Source organism: Dendrobium catenatum, unplaced genomic scaffold, assembly GCF_001605985.2.
Source record: "Dendrobium catenatum unplaced genomic scaffold, ASM160598v2 fragScaff_scaffold_1056, whole genome shotgun sequence".
Taxonomy (NCBI): domain Eukaryota; kingdom Viridiplantae; phylum Streptophyta; class Magnoliopsida; order Asparagales; family Orchidaceae; genus Dendrobium; species Dendrobium catenatum.
Genome location: NW_021319518.1, coordinates 2,274,435 through 2,294,170, shown reverse-complemented (window position 1 = coordinate 2,294,170; position 19,736 = coordinate 2,274,435). Strand labels below are relative to the sequence as shown.

Below are 19,736 nucleotides of genomic sequence, written 5' to 3'. Positions count from 1 at the left end.
CATATCGCAAGCCAATAATCTGGTATTTTATGCCAGGATAAAACATGTAGAGATAGATCATTATTTCATTCAACATCAAATACATATGAACATCATTCAGATTAAGCAGATCAGCACTCAAGAACAGGCTGCAGACATACTCACAAAACTGCTTTCAACATTAAGATTTCATCTTCTTCGCGCCAAGCTTAGTGTTTCCCAGAAACCCTAAGCTTGAGGGGGAATGAAAAGAAAGAATGAATTAGCCACAGTCTAACAGAATGAAGCTAGCTAGCTATATAGACAGCAAACATCCAGAATGATCGCAGCTGCCCAGACAACAGCTGGATTCATTACTCGTGCATGCATTGATAGCCAAGTGTTTTCAACTATCAAGATTAATGTCAGCCACATGTTTAGTATAGGAAAAGTATAAATACATGTATGCACGATAATGAAAAATCAAAATTATTCTTTCCACTTATCTTTTTTGGTTAAGTTTCTTTATTATCATCATGCAATTGATACAAAAAAATAAACTAAAGACTTGTAAAATATTTTTAAAAAAATTGCAAAATGAGCATATGGCCAGGTGCATACACCAATAAAAATAAATATTCATAATTTTATAGTTAATTACAAAATAAGCATCATCCCATCTCACAAATTCACTCAACAACCTATCACATTCCTATCCCTATCAAGGAATAGATGGCATTATTATTAGTGATGGTACCTCTGTTCCCATTGCAAACTCCGGCGACAGATTATTCCTAACCCCACTTCATAAGCTTAAACTATCTTTGATTCTTCATATACCTGTTATCACACATAATCTTTTTTACATTTCAAATCTAACTAATGACAATAACATCTCTATTACTTTTAATTCCTCTGCTTTTTTCTTCAAGGATATGCAAACAAATTAGATCATACTCACCAGGCCTTGTAGTGATGGATTGTATGCCCTCTCCAACCCCTCATCAGCTACTCACAACTCCATCTTCACTTCCATCTTCTCACAAGCAATCCTCTAGCATAACCATCTCGGCCATCCTCATCACCATGTTACTGCCATCAACTCCATTCTTAACCCGGAACTCAAAATACTTGGTTTCTTATATGCTTGCATTTCTTGTGAGACATCTAAAGTGAAAGTTCGTTAGGGATGTTAAGCCCTATAGAACTGGCCCAAAGCTAATTAAAAGAGAGAGGTGATTTGAAAAACTTTAAAACCAAAGATAAAACTCTAACCAAAATCACCACAAACAAAGTGCGGAAGAAAAAATAAATGCGGAAGCGATAATAAGAAAAGAACACACCAAATTTATAGTAGTTCGGTAAAACCTTGACCTACGTCCACTCCTTGGAGGCACCCTCCAAGTGTTGCACTACAAAAGTGTCTCTCCTTTAGCCCCCACAGCTAGGCGGAGAAGCCCTTACAAAATCACTTCCACCTTCCCCGGTGCGGCGGAGTCGCCGGGTCCTTTGACACCAAAGAGATCTTCTTCTTTGGTGAACTTACCTCGAGACAATCCTTGAATCCGATGGTACTAAGGTGCGAGTTTGCCGGAGCAACCGTGTGGATCCCCCAATACACTCCCTTGAGTTCCTCCCCCTCAAAGGATCTTCTCCCTCTCAAACTCCACCCTTTCCTCTCTCCCTTTCAAGCTCTCTCTTCAAGTTTCCCCCACAAGAACGAAGCTACAATGGCTTCCAAAGACACTTACAAAGTGTCATGCCAAGCTTAAATAGAAGATCTCAAAATGAGCTCATTAATGCAAGTTGCCGACATTATCGTCCAGGATGATAGGTATATCGTCCTGGTCGATCAGTACAAATTCAGCTCATCAGCCTGGGACGATTTGGGACGATCAGAAGAAAATTGGTTACATCGTCCAGGCCGATCTCACGATCGTCCTGGCCTATTAGTTTAAAATCGATTTCAATCGTCCTGATCATCGCCCTGAATACAACCTGTCCGATGTAGATCGTCCAGGCCATCGTCCTGGCCGATCATGTGATCGTCCCAAACAATGTGATCGTATCAATCAACCATTAATGCTTTCCAAAGATACCAGATCAATTTAGGCATAATTGATTTAGATCGTCCTGGATGACAATAATATCATCATGGCCGATTTCCTAAAATAAAGAATTCCAAAATTGATTATGGCGGTTGATTTTTTCTGAATTGAGCCGATCGTCCTGGCCGATACAGGTATCGTCCAGGCCGATCTGTTGACGGGTGCCTTAATGAGGATGCCCTAATTAGGGTTTCTGATTTTGGACATATCGTCCCGGCCGATATTACAAAAAATAGAAATCTTATAGGGAACAACAGGAGATCTTCCAAGTTACAAACCAACTGGTCCCATACCAAAAACAATAGACTTAAGAAAGGAAAAAAGATTACAATCTGACTCAGACCTAGTCTACCCAATCTTAAGCTGGTACTGGTTTCAAATTGCAGTCTGATCGTGTGGACCTGAAATGTTAGTAGAAAGAAGTCATAGAGAAAAAGCATGTTTGCTATCATCAAAATCATAAGCCATAGATCCGCAACATAAAGGTCATAAATTAGTGTTGGAAAACTCTTCTAATCATCAACTTAAACCATTAGCTATAATTCATTCGGATGTATGAGGATCTTCCCTAATTCCTTCTAATCAAGGATACATATATTATGTGATATTTATCGATAATTTCTCTTGTTTTATATGGATATTTCCAATGCATTACAAATTGAATGTTACCAACTTATTTATCAATTTCAAATCTCAAATTGAACATCAAACCTCTCATAAAATCAATTTTTTATGCACATATGGAGGCAAATAATACCTAAATAATCAAATATCTCGATTCTTCAAACAACATGGCATTCACCATCAGATTTCTTATCCCTATACCCCTGAACAGATTGGTCTGGCTAAAAGAAAACACAAGCACATTCTAGACACAACCCGAACATTACTTCAAATCGCTTCCGTTTCATACATGTACTAGCTTGAAGTTGTCCTAACATGTGCCAATTTAATAAACAGATTACCTCTCCAATAACTCAAAATCAATCACAATTTCCACTACAGGAAATGCAGTTCTTATCGGCGGTTTACCTTGTTTTATCGGCGATTTAAAAAAAAAATCGGCGTCTTTTTGACGGTTTATAAGCTGCCGGAAAAAATGGCGTCGGAAATCGTTGCCGGCGGTTTTTTTTGGGTGGTCTATTTCTCCGACGGCGCTTGCCGTCGGTTATCACGAGAGTTATTATTGGCGGCTTTCCGGCTGTCCAACCACCGGCAACCATACCGGCGACTACTTGGAGGTACATGCCGACAGAATTGCCGGCGGTTGTAGCCACCGGCGTGTCGCCGAAGAACCGCCAGCCAGCATCGGTAAATTGCTAGTAAAATATCGGCGGTTACCTGGCGGTCCGAACCGACGGCATGTCCGACGGTGTAAGCAGCTGGTGTATCGCCGGACACCCACCGGCAAGCATCGGTAAACTGGCGGTTTAAAGAGATTTTCGGCGACGTCAATCAGCCGCCCGGTATCGTCATTTCTGACGGCCAAACCGTCGGTTGGCCGCCGGATACCTATAGCATCTGAAAAAGAAATTGACAACCTCCCCTCTATTTGAGGGAGGTTAACCCTAGAGTCTAAACATGTACAAAAAGCAAGCAATAACAATAATTTTGGGCAACACGCCACTATATTCAATCAATTATCATAACTATATATATAAGTAAAACCAAACAAAATAATAAATGTAACCAAAGTTCACATGTTCAACCAAATTCACAAGTTCTAAGTTTAACCAAATAACTTTACAATCATATCATCATAAGTTCATCAAACATAAAAAAGTGCTAATCCTTATTTGTATCCTCGTTGTCTGGAGTTGCATGTGGCTGCTGTGTCTCTTGCTCTTTCTTCCTTTGGCTTTCATCTATGTAGGATTGCAGTTCTGCTTGCATTTTATTTTGAACCTTTCTCATTTCTTCTATCCTCTAATCAGCGTTGCACTTACAGTTTTTTCAGCTCCACTTGGATCATAAAATGCTGAGGTGGATGAACTGCCCTCATACGCATATCCTTGCGATCCCATGTCATATACCCTCCCCCTCTGTCTTCCTCCAACAACATCTGACCATGTATGATACTCAAAAATCTGGGTTGATTCTGAAGATGATCCCTCACCATTGGACTGCTGACTTGCCCGTGCTCGTATAAAATCATCCTGCAATAATAAATCCATAAAATTTATTGATATTACAATTAGTTAGTTTTATTAAAATAAATTTATATTCCCAAAATCCGAAAAATTATACTCACGTGAGCCTTCTTAGCCTTTTCATCAACCCACTGATGATCAGCTTGATGTTAATGAGTTCTTATATGCAGCTCCAGCGGTGTTGTCTCCTGACCAATGTACTCTTTCTGAAAATATAAGATATAGTTATAATAACATAGATATATTTAATAAACTAATTTAAAACTCTTACCAGTTGTCGTCTATGTTCCATATGAAGAACAAATCCACCAATATGAAGAGCGCTTTCTAAACCCCCACAATATGAACAGATCCACCAGCAAACGTCCCCCTATATAGTTATGAAAATATTTATTAAAGCACATGTGTAAAACATAACAAGTGTACATGCTATACCTTAAAACAAGTATACTTTACTTGAATAGGAATGCATTGTCTACCTCTACCTTTATTAACATAAGTCAAATCTAATACCTCAACTTTCCTTACTGGGTCATCAAAAGGCCTCCGTTTAATGTGACAAAACCATGTAAAGCGACTATCTATAATCTTATCTTCCAGTGGACCTACTCCAACCTTATCACGTATAAGCTCACTTCGTATCCTATCTCTAAGGGTTAATCCACTCATCATTATCTTTAATTTATTGACCACGATTCGGCACCATAAAGCATTGCATTTCTCGCCACCATCTTATAGAATTTTAACTAAAGTTTGAGGGGGACTATTCTATCACACAATAACAAGCACGATTCATTCCTTCATTTCAACCATCAAAGTTGAATTGTGCTGATGATATCTGGCTTTCTATTTCACCATCACTCTGAACAAAAGATCCAAGATATCTAAAATGTGTATCTTATTAATGACTTAATCGCCCAAAGTCACAATCCCCTCACTAGGTCTATTGCTACTAAAATAATATATATATATATATATATATATCTACAATTACACTTAATATATTCAATTTTAGATCTACTTAAACGAAAGCATTTAGACTCTAAGGTTGACCTCCATAATTCAAGTTTACCTTCAACTCCCTCTCTAGTCTTATCAACAAGAAGAATATAATCACCAAAAAGCATACAATAGAGTACAACCTCTTGCAAATGTCTAGTGAGAGCATATAATAACCAAAAAGCATATAAAAAAAGATCACCTATCTAGGGAGCACGGTGTGTTCGTCGGTGGTGTGTTTGTGGGAGTTCGACGGTGGTCTTGCAGTGAGAGCTCGAGGGCGGTCGGTGTGGGGACGGCGGCCGGTGTGGAGTCGTCGGTGGTTGTCAAGCTGCTCGGTCGAGCGAGAGGCGGGCGGAGGCGACGACGGAGCACAGGCGAAGAGAGAGAAGGGAAGAAAAGAAATGAAATGGGAGGCTCGGGCTGGTTCATTTTAGGGCTTTTACCGACAGTTTTCCGGCGGCGACCACTTAACACCGGCGGTTGTCGCCGCCGGTATGCTGCCGAAAATATTTAAGTTCGACGATTAATCTGGCAGTTTCATGACCGCCGCTAGTTCCAGCGACATATTCTTAAATAACCGCCAGTTAGGCCGCAGGTATTAACCGGCGGCCAAACCACCGGTTAAAATCGCCGTTATTACCAGCAGCTAAACAACCGCCAGTCTAGGCCGCCGGTAACAGCTGAATTTCCTGTAGTGTTCAACTCCTATACAACACTCCACCTTCTTATTCTCATCTTCGCACATTAAGTTGTGAATGTTTCCCTTTGATCCCTTCCCCTTTTCGACACAAACTTGCACCCACTCCAAATCATGTGTCTTCATGACTTGGAATCTTACAAGGGCTATAAATGCCTAGACCCGTCCACAAATCATGTCTACATTTCAAGACATGTCACATCTATAGAAAACTCTTTTTCTTTCACCAAATCCTCTCCACTAGAAGCTCTCGATCTCTACCTCAAACCCATCTCATCATCTCCTTGTTCCTACACCACCATAAAGAATTCCACAAACCCCACAACTAATCAAACCTCCAATTCTCTCCAAGATCCATATAGTCTCAGCTGATCATCCTCTACCCCGGCCCAGTCAGCCATATCCAATCAAATACCCACCACAACTTTGATCTCTCCATCACTTAACCTACCTGCAGATCCTTTAGTCCTTCACCACCCAATGATTACCCTCCTTCAAACAAGCTCTTTAAAACCAACAAACTGGCTCAATCTCCTCCATCACCAAACTCCACATGTCATTTCATCAGACCCAACCACTTACTCTAAGGCTATCAAACACATTGAATGGAAAAAGGCTATGGCACTCGAATTCTTTGCTTTACAAAAACTAGGGGCATGGTTCTAGTTCCTTTTTCTCCTAATGCATTTATTCTTGGTTGTCGTTGGACATACCGCACCAAACATCAGTTAGACATATATGTTGCTTGGTTCAAATCCCCACTTGTTGCATAGGGTGTAAACAAGTCGAGTTTTGACCCTTATCGAGCTCGGCTCATTAGTGGAAAGCAAGCTCGAACTCGAGCTCATCTCACTGTAAACGAGCTCGAGCTGGCTTATGAGCCATGTGTCAGACTTTTTAAAAATCCCACCTAAATTTAAAAAATTGGGTTGGCACAAGATCACTTTTTTAGTGTTAGAAATTTATATAATTTAGTATTCTAATAACATTCGATGGTGAAAAGAGTAAAATTTCTATTTTACATTGAAGAACTCTCAATTTAATAAAATAAAATAGATTGATTATTTCTTCACACGCGCGCTTAGATCAATAATACAATTACTCTACATGCAATAACAACACTGATGACAATGTAAACGATAATGGCAACTCTTCAAAATTAAACTACTTTATCCAGAGAGAATTTACCATGATCAAATATTATTTGTTATATATATTGGCTTACCGACCCAGAATCAACACTTGGCGCACACAGCTTAGGTTGCTTGCTACATATCTTCTATTTTATATTTTATTAAATTATTGCCTTAATTAATATCGTATGGACATTTGGAGTAAAGATTCCTGGAAAAGCCTGGTGAACAAAACCAACAAAACGATAGCGTTAAATTGCATGAAGAGGGTTTTTTATTTTGTAGGAGAACCACGGGATGTATTAATTGAATGCGCCTATGCATGTATAAGAGGAGAAGATATTTTGTCCCGATCGATCGAGCGTACGTAGACTGAGCACCTCTCCACTTGATGAGATGGTGTGTATATATATATAAAGACGATCATCATATGTACATACCTCCCCTCCTGTACGTGTTAGAGAAGAATAAGCAATAGCAACGAGAAGGACGAAGAGATCAATAAGTTGAGGAGGGAGTAATAGAAATAATTGTGAAGGCAAGCCAGAGAGCGAGGTAATTAAGCAGCCAGCTTGTGAAATCGAGAATAGGTAGAGAGATGAATAGCGTGGATTATAGTTGGAGCGGGAGCCAGAGCATGAGCGTAAGCCAGAAGGCTTCTCATATGATGGGAATGCCTTCGGCGAGTTTCGATGGGGTGTTCTCGCGTTCGAGGGCGAGTGAGACGAGAGCTATGGAGGAAGAGGCTCTGCGATGGGCGGCCTTGGAGAAGCTGTCCACATATGATCGGCTGCGAACTGGCTTCATCCGGCGGGCGCTCGATAGCTACGAAGCAAGCTGTCAAGATGTGAGGAGTAGAACATATTACAAGTACCAGGCGGTGGACGTTGCGAATTTGGGTTTGGCCGAGCGTCAGGAGTTCATCGCCAGGATCTTTAGGGAGGCGGAGGAGGATATTGACACCTTCCCTAAGAAGCTACGAGATCGGATTGATAAGTAATATATATTATTAATCACTTTATTTCTTTCTCTCTTTCTTTTTTTGGAAAGAATTTATTAAACTTATCAATCAAAGATTATATTTTTCAATGATTTAGTGGGGAGTATATCTAAATATGTATGATTTAGTAAAAAAAAAAAAAACATAGAAACATATTATATGAGACTTCATACTGAACATGGTTAATTTATTTTTCTTCAATCAAACATTAAGAATATAAAAAATATTATATTTACTTTCTTTACACTAATATTACTTGCAATCAAACGGCCTATAAATGTAATTTGTATGATTGAGAGCATCTTTTATGGAAAGGCTCAATTCTATGCTATTTAGCAAAAATTATAATGAATCATACTGCCACAAAAAAAAAAACACCTCATGTCTTAATGTTAACACTGACTTTACAAAAGGCCTGTATTATTTAAAAGTCTTAATTTGTATGTTGTCGTTTTGGATGATTTTTTATTATTTTTTAACATAAAATTTAAATCTTTTTACTTTTAAAAAATTTTTTTAAAGAGCCGAAAGAAAGTATCGATCTCAAAGGAAACTTTAATCAGATTTTTTAAATATTTGAATTTTTTGGCAGGCATGAAGATGCCGGCCCATTCGCATCTTTTCTGACTTTTTTAGAAGAGAGGAACATTTCGTAGCTAGCGAGTTTCTCAATACTTTAGAAAAAAAAATGACATGATTTTTTTATTTCTTAAAAGTGTTGAGCTGATTGTAGATAATAGATAGTTTTATATTGAAAAAACAGTTTCATTTTTTTCTTTTTCCTTACTGAAGATTAATAAATGATATGGAAGGCCTTTGATATCTTCTAATTGCATGCCATTTGTGATGACCAATAAACTAAAGACCCAGCCTTTGTCCACAACAAAAGACCAATATTGAAAAAAAATTAATTAAGCTCTAATGTCCACTATTTCAAAATCTTGAATTGCTTAATTTTTACTCGTTATATTTGTTTGCATATGCCGGCCAGCAAATTAAATTAACTTATTCAAATTGCATTTTCTTTAAATAAGAAGAATCCAGCATTTAGGAAAAGTCCAAATTTGTATTTCTCTCAATGCTGCAACAGCAGGTTGTGCCTAAACCGTATATAAATCCTAAACTTGAATAATTTAATTACGATATTTTTATTATCTTTTAATGACATGAAGTCATGTAATATTGATTAACAAATAATATTAAATCATAAAATTATCAATTATTAAATTTATGAGAATTTACATGTAATCAACATAACAATTATCATATTAGATTAAAAAATTATTCCCTTAATTACATATGGTAATACTACAGACATAATGTAAATAAATAAAAATGTCAAGTATAAAATTAATGATAAAACAATAGAAAAACTAAGGTCTAAATTAATCATCTTTTATGATATTTCATGAATCATGCATCCTTATCATTTTTTTTTTCATAAGCACAAATTATCCGCGAACTTACTTTAATGAATTAATGTGCTAATTATTATTTATGATATATTTGCATTTTTTTGGGCAGGGTCGGTATCGATCTTCCAACGGTAGAGATCCGATTCGAAAATCTATCGGTAGAGGCTAAATGTCACGTGGGGACAAGGGCATTGCCAACGCTTCTTAATGTCACCATAAATATTGCTGAGTCAATTTTGAGTTTGTTTGGTATTAAATTTTCCCAAATGACTACTCTCAACATCCTTAAAGACATCTCCGGAATTATAAGATCATCAAAGTAATCATATATATATATCTTATATTTAAAGCAAAAGAAAAAAGAGAGAGGAGATAGAGAGAGACAATCTAAGTGTATGAGGAATCATTTATTTATTTTCTTGCAGAATGACATTACTCCTAGGGCCCCCATCTTCAGGAAAGACTACATTATTGCGAGCATTAGCAGGAAAGCCTGATTCATCTCTAGAGGTTTGTGTTTAATTAGTTGATTGATGAGATAATTAAATGTATATATAGTTAACAAAGTGCTACTGATCATCGAAGTAGTCATTTGGTTCATTGCTATTTAGATAAAAAAAATTATTTTATGATTCCCAAATACTATTGTAAAAAGAATAATATAATAACGCAGATGGGAGGAGAGGTAACATACAATGGATATAAGCTCAGTGAGTTTGTCCCTCAAAAGACAGCGGCATACATTAGCCAGAATGACGTCCATGCTGGTGAAATGACTGTGTATGAGACACTTGACTTCTCTTCCAAGTGCCAAGGCGTGGGAGATAGAAATGGTATGATATTTAAACCAGCAAGTTACAGCTAGCTACATTTTTCTGTATGAATAACATGGTAATTGCTGAAACATCATATATATATTTGTATTTTGTTGATCTTCAGAACTTCTCAGTGAGTTGACTAGAAGGGAGAAGGCTGAGGGCATATTGCCTGACCCTGAGGTGGATCTTTTCATGAAGGTATGTACATTTCAATAAGCCATATTTAGGTTTTGTTTAAATGCTATAAAACCATAGATTTCTTTTGCTTCCCAGAGAAAGTAGATATATATATATATATAGATAGATAGATTTCTATAATAATGGTTTATGTTTTAGGCCACTTCTATTGGAGGTGGGAAGAACAATCTTCAAACAGATTACACATTGAGGGTACGTAAGCTAGCTAGTCATTTGCTTCACAGGCATTAATACTTGCAACAACCTAGAATTAAAGTACATCAATATTGCTTTTTGTGCCAATTGGTGGACTGCAGATTCTAGGACTGGATATTTGTTCTGATATTGTTGTTGGTGATGAGATGAGGAGAGGAATATCTGGAGGACAAAAGAAACGCCTTACTACCGGTACTTAAAACTGCTCATCATCATAATTTTTATATAAAAATCAACGAACAAAAATTATTTAAATATTTCATTTTACTTCTCTATTTAGAAAAGGTTGCTAAATTAAAAAAAAAATACACAAAGAAGGAGGTGTGTGGAGATGCAATAAACAAACTCCCATGTATAGTGATAGGAAATACTTGAAATCAAGTAATTCCTAGCGAAAACTGAAGCGGAACAAGAGGGAAAAACTGTTGTCTCCAGCCGTGGACAGCAGCTTTACACAGGAAAACAGTGAGGAAACGCGAGAAAACTGAGATCCAACGCAAGCAAAGGCTAGTATTTTATTAGTAGACGAATAAAATAGCAAAGATACAATTTGTTCTTCAATTCGAGAGGAAGAACGTACTCTCCAAAGTCTCCGGCGAAGCCAAGAGCCCAAAACAAAGCCTAGATCTCAAAGAGAAAACTCAAATTCAAGATGCCCAAACCCTAGGAAAAACATCTATTTAATGCATACAAATCAAAAGGAATTCCCTAAACAGTCCCTACATTCAAATTTCCCTCTCAAAACGCTCAAAAAAACTTCCTAAACGGCTCTACGGGGACGAACGGGCCGCTCGTTCTCCGCCAGAGGCGGATCTCTGCCGTTTTTGCGAATAGCTGGTCCCGTGCGGACCGGCTGGACCGGTCCCGTGGACCAGTCTAACATATAGTTTCCTGATAAGGCAAACTTATTTACTTTGAAAGTACAAAAGAAAATAGCTTTTTAAAATGTTTTTAAGAATGACTAATGCTTTTTGAAAATAATTTGAGTATGAATGGACAAATTAATATTTTGCAGGTGAGATGATTATAGGGCCAACAAAGACATTATTCATGGATGAGATATCAACTGGGTTGGATAGCTCAACAACGTATCAAGTTGTGAAGTGCCTCCAACAAATTGTGCACCTAGGAGAAGCCACTATACTTATGTCTCTCCTCCAGCCAGCGCCTGAGACATTTGACCTTTTTGATGACATCATCCTACTAGCTGAGGGTCAAATAGTCTACCATGGTCCACGAGTACACGCCCTTGAATTCTTTGAGAGCTGTGGGTTTAAATGCCCTGAGAGGAAGGGTGCTGCTGACTTTTTGCAGGAGGTTACATCAAGGAAAGATCAGGAACAATATTGGGCAGAAATGAATAAACCTTATCGATACATTTCTGCGGGTGAATTTGTTAGACATTTCAAACGCTTTCATGTTGGCAGAAGTTTGCAAAATAAGCTCTCATTTCCTTTTGACAAGAAGAAGAGTCATGGAGCAGCATTGGTGTTCACTAAGCACTCTGTTCCATTTAAGGAGCTCCTTAATGCATCCATTTCAAAGGAATGGCTTTTGATCAAAAGGAACTCCTTTGTTTATATCTTCAAAACAGTCCAGGTTTGCTCTAATTAACCAAATCCAACAGTTGTGCTCTGCATAACATCATATTTTCTTAATCAGCATGTTATGATTTTTTTCTCTTTTTGAAGCTCACCGTATTGGCATTGATGGCCTCAACTGTTTTCTTGAGGACAAACATGCATTCAAGAAATGAAACTGATGGGTCAGTCTACATTGGAGCAATCATCTACAGTGTCATTGTAAACATGTTCAATGGGTTTGCTGAACTAGCTCTTGCTCTCATGAGGCTTCCAGTATTTTACAAGCAAAGAGAACTCCTCTTCTATCCAACGTGGATTTTCAGCATTCCAAACTGCATTATTCGGATTCCCATATCTATTGTGGAATCTGCTGTTTGGGTGATTGTAACATACTTCACTACAGGATATGCTCCAGAAGCTGATAGGCAAGTTTCCTAGCCATTCGTCAAAACATATTTCTCAAAAAGTTTCATCCTTAAATCTGGTGTTTGTCAAACCTCCTTAAATTTATATATTTGAGCTTAAAGTTTACTAACGTGATTAGGGTTATATAGTTAGATTTATAGCTAAGAAAATGTGTCACAAGATTGGGGCGATGCATTGTGCTCCACTGATTTACTATTTTCTCACTCTCTCAAAATTTTTCTGTATAGAAATTTCATGTTATTTATTTCCTTTAGTGCTGGTTTTCTAGCTTACAAGATATAAATTTTCTATTGGGTAATCTCACTACGATCACTAGAAAAATTTTCTAACTCCAATTTTTCCCGAGCAGATTCTTCAAGCAATGGCTTATATTCTTCCTCATTCAACAGATGGCAGCAGGCCTTTTCCGGGTTGTAGCAGGAGTAGCTAGAGAATTGACTTCTGCGAACACTTTGGCATGTCTCCTTACGCTATACATGTTTAGTGTTAGTGGCTTCATTCTACCCAAAGGTTCTAATCATTGCAACCTGCATTACATCCTGTAAATTTAATGGAATTAATAATGTTATGTTGATAATATGATATTCCATAAGAACCTTAAAAGACAATTATAGGATTCTAAACAAAAAGGTTATATGATGTTTTTCACAGAGATGATACCAAAATGGTGGAAATGGGGTTACCAAATTTCACCTACAACATATGCATTTACTGCTCTAACAATTAATGAGATGTTTTCGCCTAGATGGATGGACAAATTTGTAAGTATTAATTATATATAGTTGTACTCTTTGACTTGGACATTATAATTATGTAATTACTTCCTGCTGTGTTGTTAATGACAAACTCTGCAAATAAAATATCTTATGCTTATTGACATGTTTTGCTCAATCAATTTGATGCAAGTATATATTCTATAAACTAAACCTTCCTGCTAATATTGAGTAAAACTGGCAGGCATCTGATGGCAGAAAATTGGGCGTGGCAATCCTAGAGAACAACAATGTCTCCACTGATGAGAGCTGGTATTGGAAGTCAGCCTTCATTCTTTTACTATATGCTGTCTTCTTCAATGTTATGTTCACCCTGTCCCTCATGTATTTAAATCGTAAGTCATTCCAATTTTATTGATCCACGAGCTTCATACAAGAATGATTGGCATTACCAATTACCAATGACATTCAAACTTAAGTTTCTTTTTTGGGTTAATTAATGATAGCTCGGGGCAAGCCAAATCCGGTCATATCAGAAGAGAAGGCAGTGGAGATCAAGGCAAATGGAGAAGTTGAGGCAATAGACTATCCACGAATTAGAAGGGTGGGGCTATCATCCAAAAAATCTTTTTCTCGGTCTATATCAGAAGATAAGAGAAATAAGGGTATGCTCTATATAATATACAAACGAAGTTTTCAAACAGAGAATTTCAAGAAAGACTATTCATCATCTTCTGAGATCATCATGGTATTTATTGCTCATGCAGTTGAGATGATGGTCCAAGATTCAAATTTTCGTAACAGTGATGCTTCACCTGATTGGCGTGATTATGAAGCATACAAGAATCAAGCCAAAAAAGCCATCTCTACAAGAGGAATGGTTCTCCCTTTTACACCCCTTGTCATGTCTTTCAATGAAGTGAACTACTATGTTGACACGCCTGCTGTGAGCTTCTCCTTCTTCTTAATTACTTGCATGTGGATTTTTAATCAAAAGAAGTGAAAATTCAATTGTAACTACATAATAAATAAAAAATAATCAGAGACTTTGGTTTGATAGGAAATGAAAGAGCAAGGAATTACTGAAGATAGGCTCCAATTGCTGAGAGGGGTTACTGGCGCATTTCGCCCTGGAATTCTTACCGCCCTTATGGGAGTGAGTGGAGCTGGAAAAACAACTCTTATGGATGTCTTGGCAGGCAGAAAAACTGGCGGCTACATTGAAGGAGATATTCGAATTTCAGGTTATGCTAAGAACCAAGCAACATTTGCTAGAATTTCAGGATACTGCGAACAGTTTGATATTCACTCTCCTCAGCTTACTATCCGAGAATCATTGATCTTCTCAGCATTATTGCGCCTTAGCAACGAAGTAAGCAAAGAAGAAAAATTGGTGAGTATAGCCTCTATCTCTCTTTCACCAAGCCTAGTTTCTATCGTTAGTGGTTGGGTTGGTGAAAAAACCTTGACAACTACTTATTTCAAGTAAGCTGAAAGACAAACTATGAAAGGGAAATTGATACAAATTGCTTACAGATGGAATATGATTAAAAGTTGAAGTGCGGTGCCTGAGTTGCAGCAAATATTAACTAGTGATTTATCTGTCTTCAGAGATTTGTTGACGAAGTGATCGATCTGGTTGAGCTGGATAACCTCAAGGATGCATTAGTGGGGCTTCCAGGAATTTCTGGTCTATCCACAGAGCAAAGGAAGAGATTGACTATAGCTGTGGAGCTTGTCGCTAATCCTTCAATCATCTTCATGGATGAACCAACATCAGGTCTTGATGCACGGGCGGCTGCTATTGTGATGAGGACAATAAGAAACACTGTTGACATGGGAAGAACTGTTGTTTGTACCATCCATCAGCCGAGCATTGATATATTTGAGTCATTTGATGAGGTAATATGGCTTAATATATATACCTACAAATTTCTATTCAAGTCTCAATCTCTGAACAGAGTTTCTTCAAACAGCTGCTTCTATTGAAAAGAGGGGGGCAAGTCATTTACTATGGACCGTTGGGCCAGAATTCTCAGAAATTGATTAGTTATTTTGAGGTTTGTGCTCCTATAGGTAGCTTCATTTTGATAATTGAGCTCTTATTTAATATTGTTCATCACTTTATTAGTGTTTAAGGTTTAGGATTTATGTTTGAAATGCCTCGTGCCTAAGGTGTGAATTTCAGTCAACAATGGAAGACCATGTGTTGTGATTGAATATATGAGGCGTCATTTCTCAACAATAAATAAACCATGTGAACAGCTTTGAAATGGCAAAAAGAAAATAAATGTTATGGGAGCAGATTACTGAAGAGGTAGTCCAAAAAAAATAAGATAAATGGAAATTTCAGAATGAAATAACATGATTGGAAACATTTAGTCCTCCAGCAATTTTGTTGTGTCGACTTTATATGCTCTCTATAGTTTTTTTTTGCTTAGTGATTACCGATGATTTCTTTGATCTAATAGTTATTCTAAAATCATTAACAGGAAATTCCAGGAGTTCAAAAGATAAAGAATGAACGCAACCCTGCAGATTGGATGCTGGAAGCAAGTTCTATTTCCTCCGAGGCAAGATTGCAAATTGATTTTGCAGAGATATACAAGTCCTCAAGTTTACATATGTACGTCAAGGGCCAACAAAATACTCTAGTACTTTAGTATTTATGATTTATGCCACAGTTGCTCCATTTGACATTCTATCTGCATGCCTTACTAGGCGCAACTCAGCATTGGTTAGAGAGCTGAGCAAACCAGTTCCTGGTACAAGTGACCTTTACTTCTCAACTCCATTCCCCCAATCCAATTTTGGGCAGTTCAAAATATGCCTTTGGAAGAACTGGTCAATATATTGGAGAAATCCGGAGTACAACCTGACCAGAGTATTTGTTACTATCGTCACTGCTCTGCTTGTTGGCAGCATTTTCTGGAAGATTGGCAAACAGAGGTATCCAAGGACAACTAAAATTCTACCATCCATAAGTGATGCCTTTAATTTACATGCTTGATGAGTGGGCTAACAATTTTCTCCCTGGACCCAGGGAAAAATCCACTGATATTACGGTTGTCATTGGAGCAATGTACCTTGCAGTTATATTTGTTGGCTTTGGCAACTGCTCCACCGTGCAGCCAACCATCACAACAGAGAGGTCAGTTTTCTATCGCGAGAAGGCTGCAGGCATGTACTCGGATCTACCGTATGCTCTTTCACAGGTATCTCTACTTCACCGCTATAATTTCATCTTGCGCCAATCAGATCTAAAGAGACCAGGATTCCACATTTTCCTATTAATATAATTTACTTTATATTGATTAAAAATTTTGCTTTCTATGTCGGATGCAGGTATTTGTTGAGGTGCCGTACGTGTTTTTCCAGGCATCGTATTATTCACTTATGGTGTACTCCATGATGAGCTTCGAGTGGACTGTTACAAAGTTCTTGTGGTTCTTCATTATCTCCTTTCTCACTTTCCTCTACTTCACATACTACGGAATGATGACAGTGGCAGTGACTCCAAACATTCAAGTCGCTGGCATCTTGTCCTCATGCTTCTTTTTCTTCTTTAATCTATTCTCAGGGCTCTTCATCCCTAGACCAGTGAGTAAAACTCCTAAGAGGCTAAATAACTGAAGCGGTTTTGAGATTTATTTTCTAGTGCTTTCACTGTATGCTAGAGAGACTAATATGATGCATGGAATTTCATCATCTAACAAAAGGCATTTGGATTTGCAGCTAATTCCAAAATGGTGGGTCTGGTACTACTGGTGCTGTCCTGTGGCTTGGACATTATACGGGCTTATTGTGACACAATACAGCGACATGTATGAATTGGTTAAGGTACCAGGTCAGGCGGACCAGGCCATTAGAGACATTGTAATGAATCATTATGGCTACAGAGATGACTATATAGGCATCATGATTGCCGTACTAATCGGCTTCACAGTCTTGTTCGCATTCACATACACTTACAGCATCCGAACCTTGAATTTCCAGCAGAGGTAGAGAGGACGATTAATGGCAATCCTGAACAGTAATTACAATAATTCCTAGAAATTTTATTCCGTTTTATCTCTTCTGATTACTGAGGTGAGCTTTAGGCCGTTGGTAAAGATCCACGTTCAGGGTTTTGAGCTCGTTACAAATAGTTTTGCTACTTTGACAAAGTGATAAATTGGAACCATTACTGCATGTTAATAGAAGCCGCCATCAAACTGATGGGTTGTTTTCTTCATGTTAATAGTCATTAGAAGCATACTAAAGGAAGATATAAACGTAGTAATGAGGACAGCCACTTCTTTTCGGCTATATAACGAGTGCTGTGTAGCATTTTTCCATCACAGAGACACTTCTGTAATAGGTGAAAGTGCAATTGTTGATGCAGATAAGCAGTATTGCCAGGAAAATGGTTCTTGATGACTCCCAATGGGCTTTTTAACATTTTTGTTTTATAATAATGAAAAATGTACCTACCTACTCCATAGAAGACATTGTTTATTGTTCAAGTTTTGCAAAATTAAGTACACATTCAACTTCACAATACAAAGAAGGGATTTCTAGTAATGTTGACGGGTTTTAGAAGAAAATCGCTCTGAATGGCATTCAGTGGAAAGCCCTTTTGCAATAGTTCTACAACTGCTGGGAAAATGAAAGAGAGGAGCTCATTGAATTGCAACATCAACTACTGGGGAAATAAAAGAGAGGAGCTCATTGAAATGAAACAGTTAAAATTGTTGCAAAGACATGACAGTGATTAAAATAATGACTAACTAGTAATGAATAAAATCGTTGCAAATAGCAATGATAAAAAGAAGAAAAGTATCACATAATCCTCCTTTGATCCTTTGACTTGAAGAGTTTCAAAATAGTGATCGTGTAACAAAACTATGATCCAGAGATAGCATATAATTCAATTTCAAAATTAAATTGTAGAGAAACATAGTAAATTTTCTCCAATAAGCGTTTCTAACAAGAACTTATTTGAAATTAAAAATGAAACTAAAAACTAAGTTGTTCATATCAATGCATCAATTCAGAAAGGCCATGTTCTTGGTGACCACTCTTATAGTGTTGTTTGGCATTAACGTCATTGAGATGAAGTAATACCAAGCCTAGAGGATTTGTGTGAGTGCAGAAGCAGAGAAATTTACAACGGAGATGGTGACAGTTAGGGATTTCAAAATGTCATCATAATTTACTGGGATATTAATAAAGGTTTCATGGTTATCAAATTCATAATTTTAGGTTTCATAGATCTGACTGATAGTAATAATATCACACGGGATACATTTCACCCTAATAAAGACTTAGTTGTCCTAAGCTTCATTTGCATTAGTAAAGAATTCCCTGACAATAGGGAGTATGTAGGCAATGGGTTATGCACAAAAGTTCTCCCAACTTCTAGTTACTATCATAAGTTCTACCTAGCCCCGGCCCCTAACTCCTAAAAACCCTCTAAGAGATTAGTTCCTTGTAAACAATAAAGTGGTTATACCTTTCTTCCGCCACTGTGCTAACAAATCACTTCTTGTCATAAGAGGAAGAAGATGAGGATAACCATTTCTTGCCTACTGTAATCTTTTGGGTAATTGTCTCCAACAAGAAATGCTTCTAGTCCTGTGCTTGAAATTTTTTGAATCATGCAGGAAATGAATTTTCCAGCCCTCTATTTGTATAAAGCTAACAGCACTGCGGCATTGGCCTTATGAGCATTGTGGTGCTGGTTAGTCAAAGGGTCAGTGGTCAAGTGAAAGAAATAGCATTGCAACGCTATGGTTAGGTGGCGCCAAGATGCTCTATCTGGGAATTCAAAATCTCAGTTTTTTTAGTGGTCCTCCGCCGCAGCCACCGCGATGCTCAACTACTACAATTATGATGCTTTGACTGAGCATTGTGGCATGTGTGGCTGCGTCATAGCGCTCAACTACTCCAATTATGATGCATTGACTGAGCAATGTAGCTCAAGTGGTTGCGCCGCAATGCTCTTTTAAATCTGATAAAAACCTGAGAGCTCAATGTCACAAAACTGGGGTGCTGAGCTCTACGGTGCTAAGTGGCGATTTAACGTGGTGGTGCTAGATTCCTAAGACACTGCGGTGCTCAAGGACTCAACGTTGTGGTGCTCCAAGTATGATTTTCATACATGACACTAACTACCATCGCATTAACATTATTCAGTAAGCACACATTAAATGGAAAACTAGACAAAGTCTAATTAATCACGCCACATTAACAACATTCACTTGAAATTTATCAAAAAGAATCTTCACACATCACAATACCCATTTGGGTTGCCTCCCAATGAGTGTTAAGTTTATAATCTTCACACATCACAATACCC

General features: G+C 37.7%; 2 protein-coding genes across 2 annotated transcripts in view; both read left to right on the top strand.

Moving 5' to 3' along the window:
- LOC110101819 (aspartyl protease family protein At5g10770-like) overlaps positions 1-3,487 on the top strand; it is a 63,327-nt gene extending 59,840 nt beyond the window's left edge. Inside the window, exon 3 of the mRNA XM_020829883.1 lies at positions 3,154-3,487. Coding sequence (XP_020685542.1) covers positions 3,154-3,487 — 334 coding nt within the window. The remainder of the gene's footprint in view (positions 1-3,153) is intronic.
- A 4,159-nt stretch (positions 3,488-7,646) lies between these two features.
- LOC110101822 (ABC transporter G family member 38-like) lies at positions 7,647-17,401 on the top strand. The gene is made up of 22 exons (XM_020829886.2): positions 7,647-8,044; positions 9,573-9,782; positions 9,889-9,973; positions 10,137-10,296; positions 10,403-10,479; positions 10,618-10,671; positions 10,776-10,866; positions 11,690-12,273; positions 12,366-12,682; positions 13,033-13,193; positions 13,335-13,444; positions 13,641-13,791; positions 13,903-14,061; positions 14,164-14,342; positions 14,457-14,789; positions 15,008-15,298; positions 15,373-15,456; positions 15,889-16,022; positions 16,118-16,345; positions 16,440-16,611; positions 16,742-16,996; positions 17,132-17,401. Exons 1-22 carry the CDS (start codon positions 7,647-7,649, stop codon positions 17,399-17,401), a joined length of 4,503 nt encoding a protein of 1,500 aa, XP_020685545.1.
- Positions 17,402-19,736: the final 2,335 nt, after the last annotated feature.

What these genes read in the sequence shown, in the direction of transcription:
- LOC110101822 (XM_020829886.2), top strand. Translation starts at nt 7,647, where the DNA reads ATGAATAGCGTGGATTATAGTTGGAGCGGGAGCCAGAGCATGAGCGTA. An exon ending in AAACAGATTACACATTGAGG is followed by an intron (nt 10,672 to 10,775) that starts GTACGTAAGCTA and finishes GGTGGACTGCAG; the next exon opens with ATTCTAGGACTGGATATTTG. An exon ending in CTAGATGGATGGACAAATTT is followed by an intron (nt 13,445 to 13,640) that starts GTAAGTATTAAT and finishes TAAAACTGGCAG; the next exon opens with GCATCTGATGGCAGAAAATT.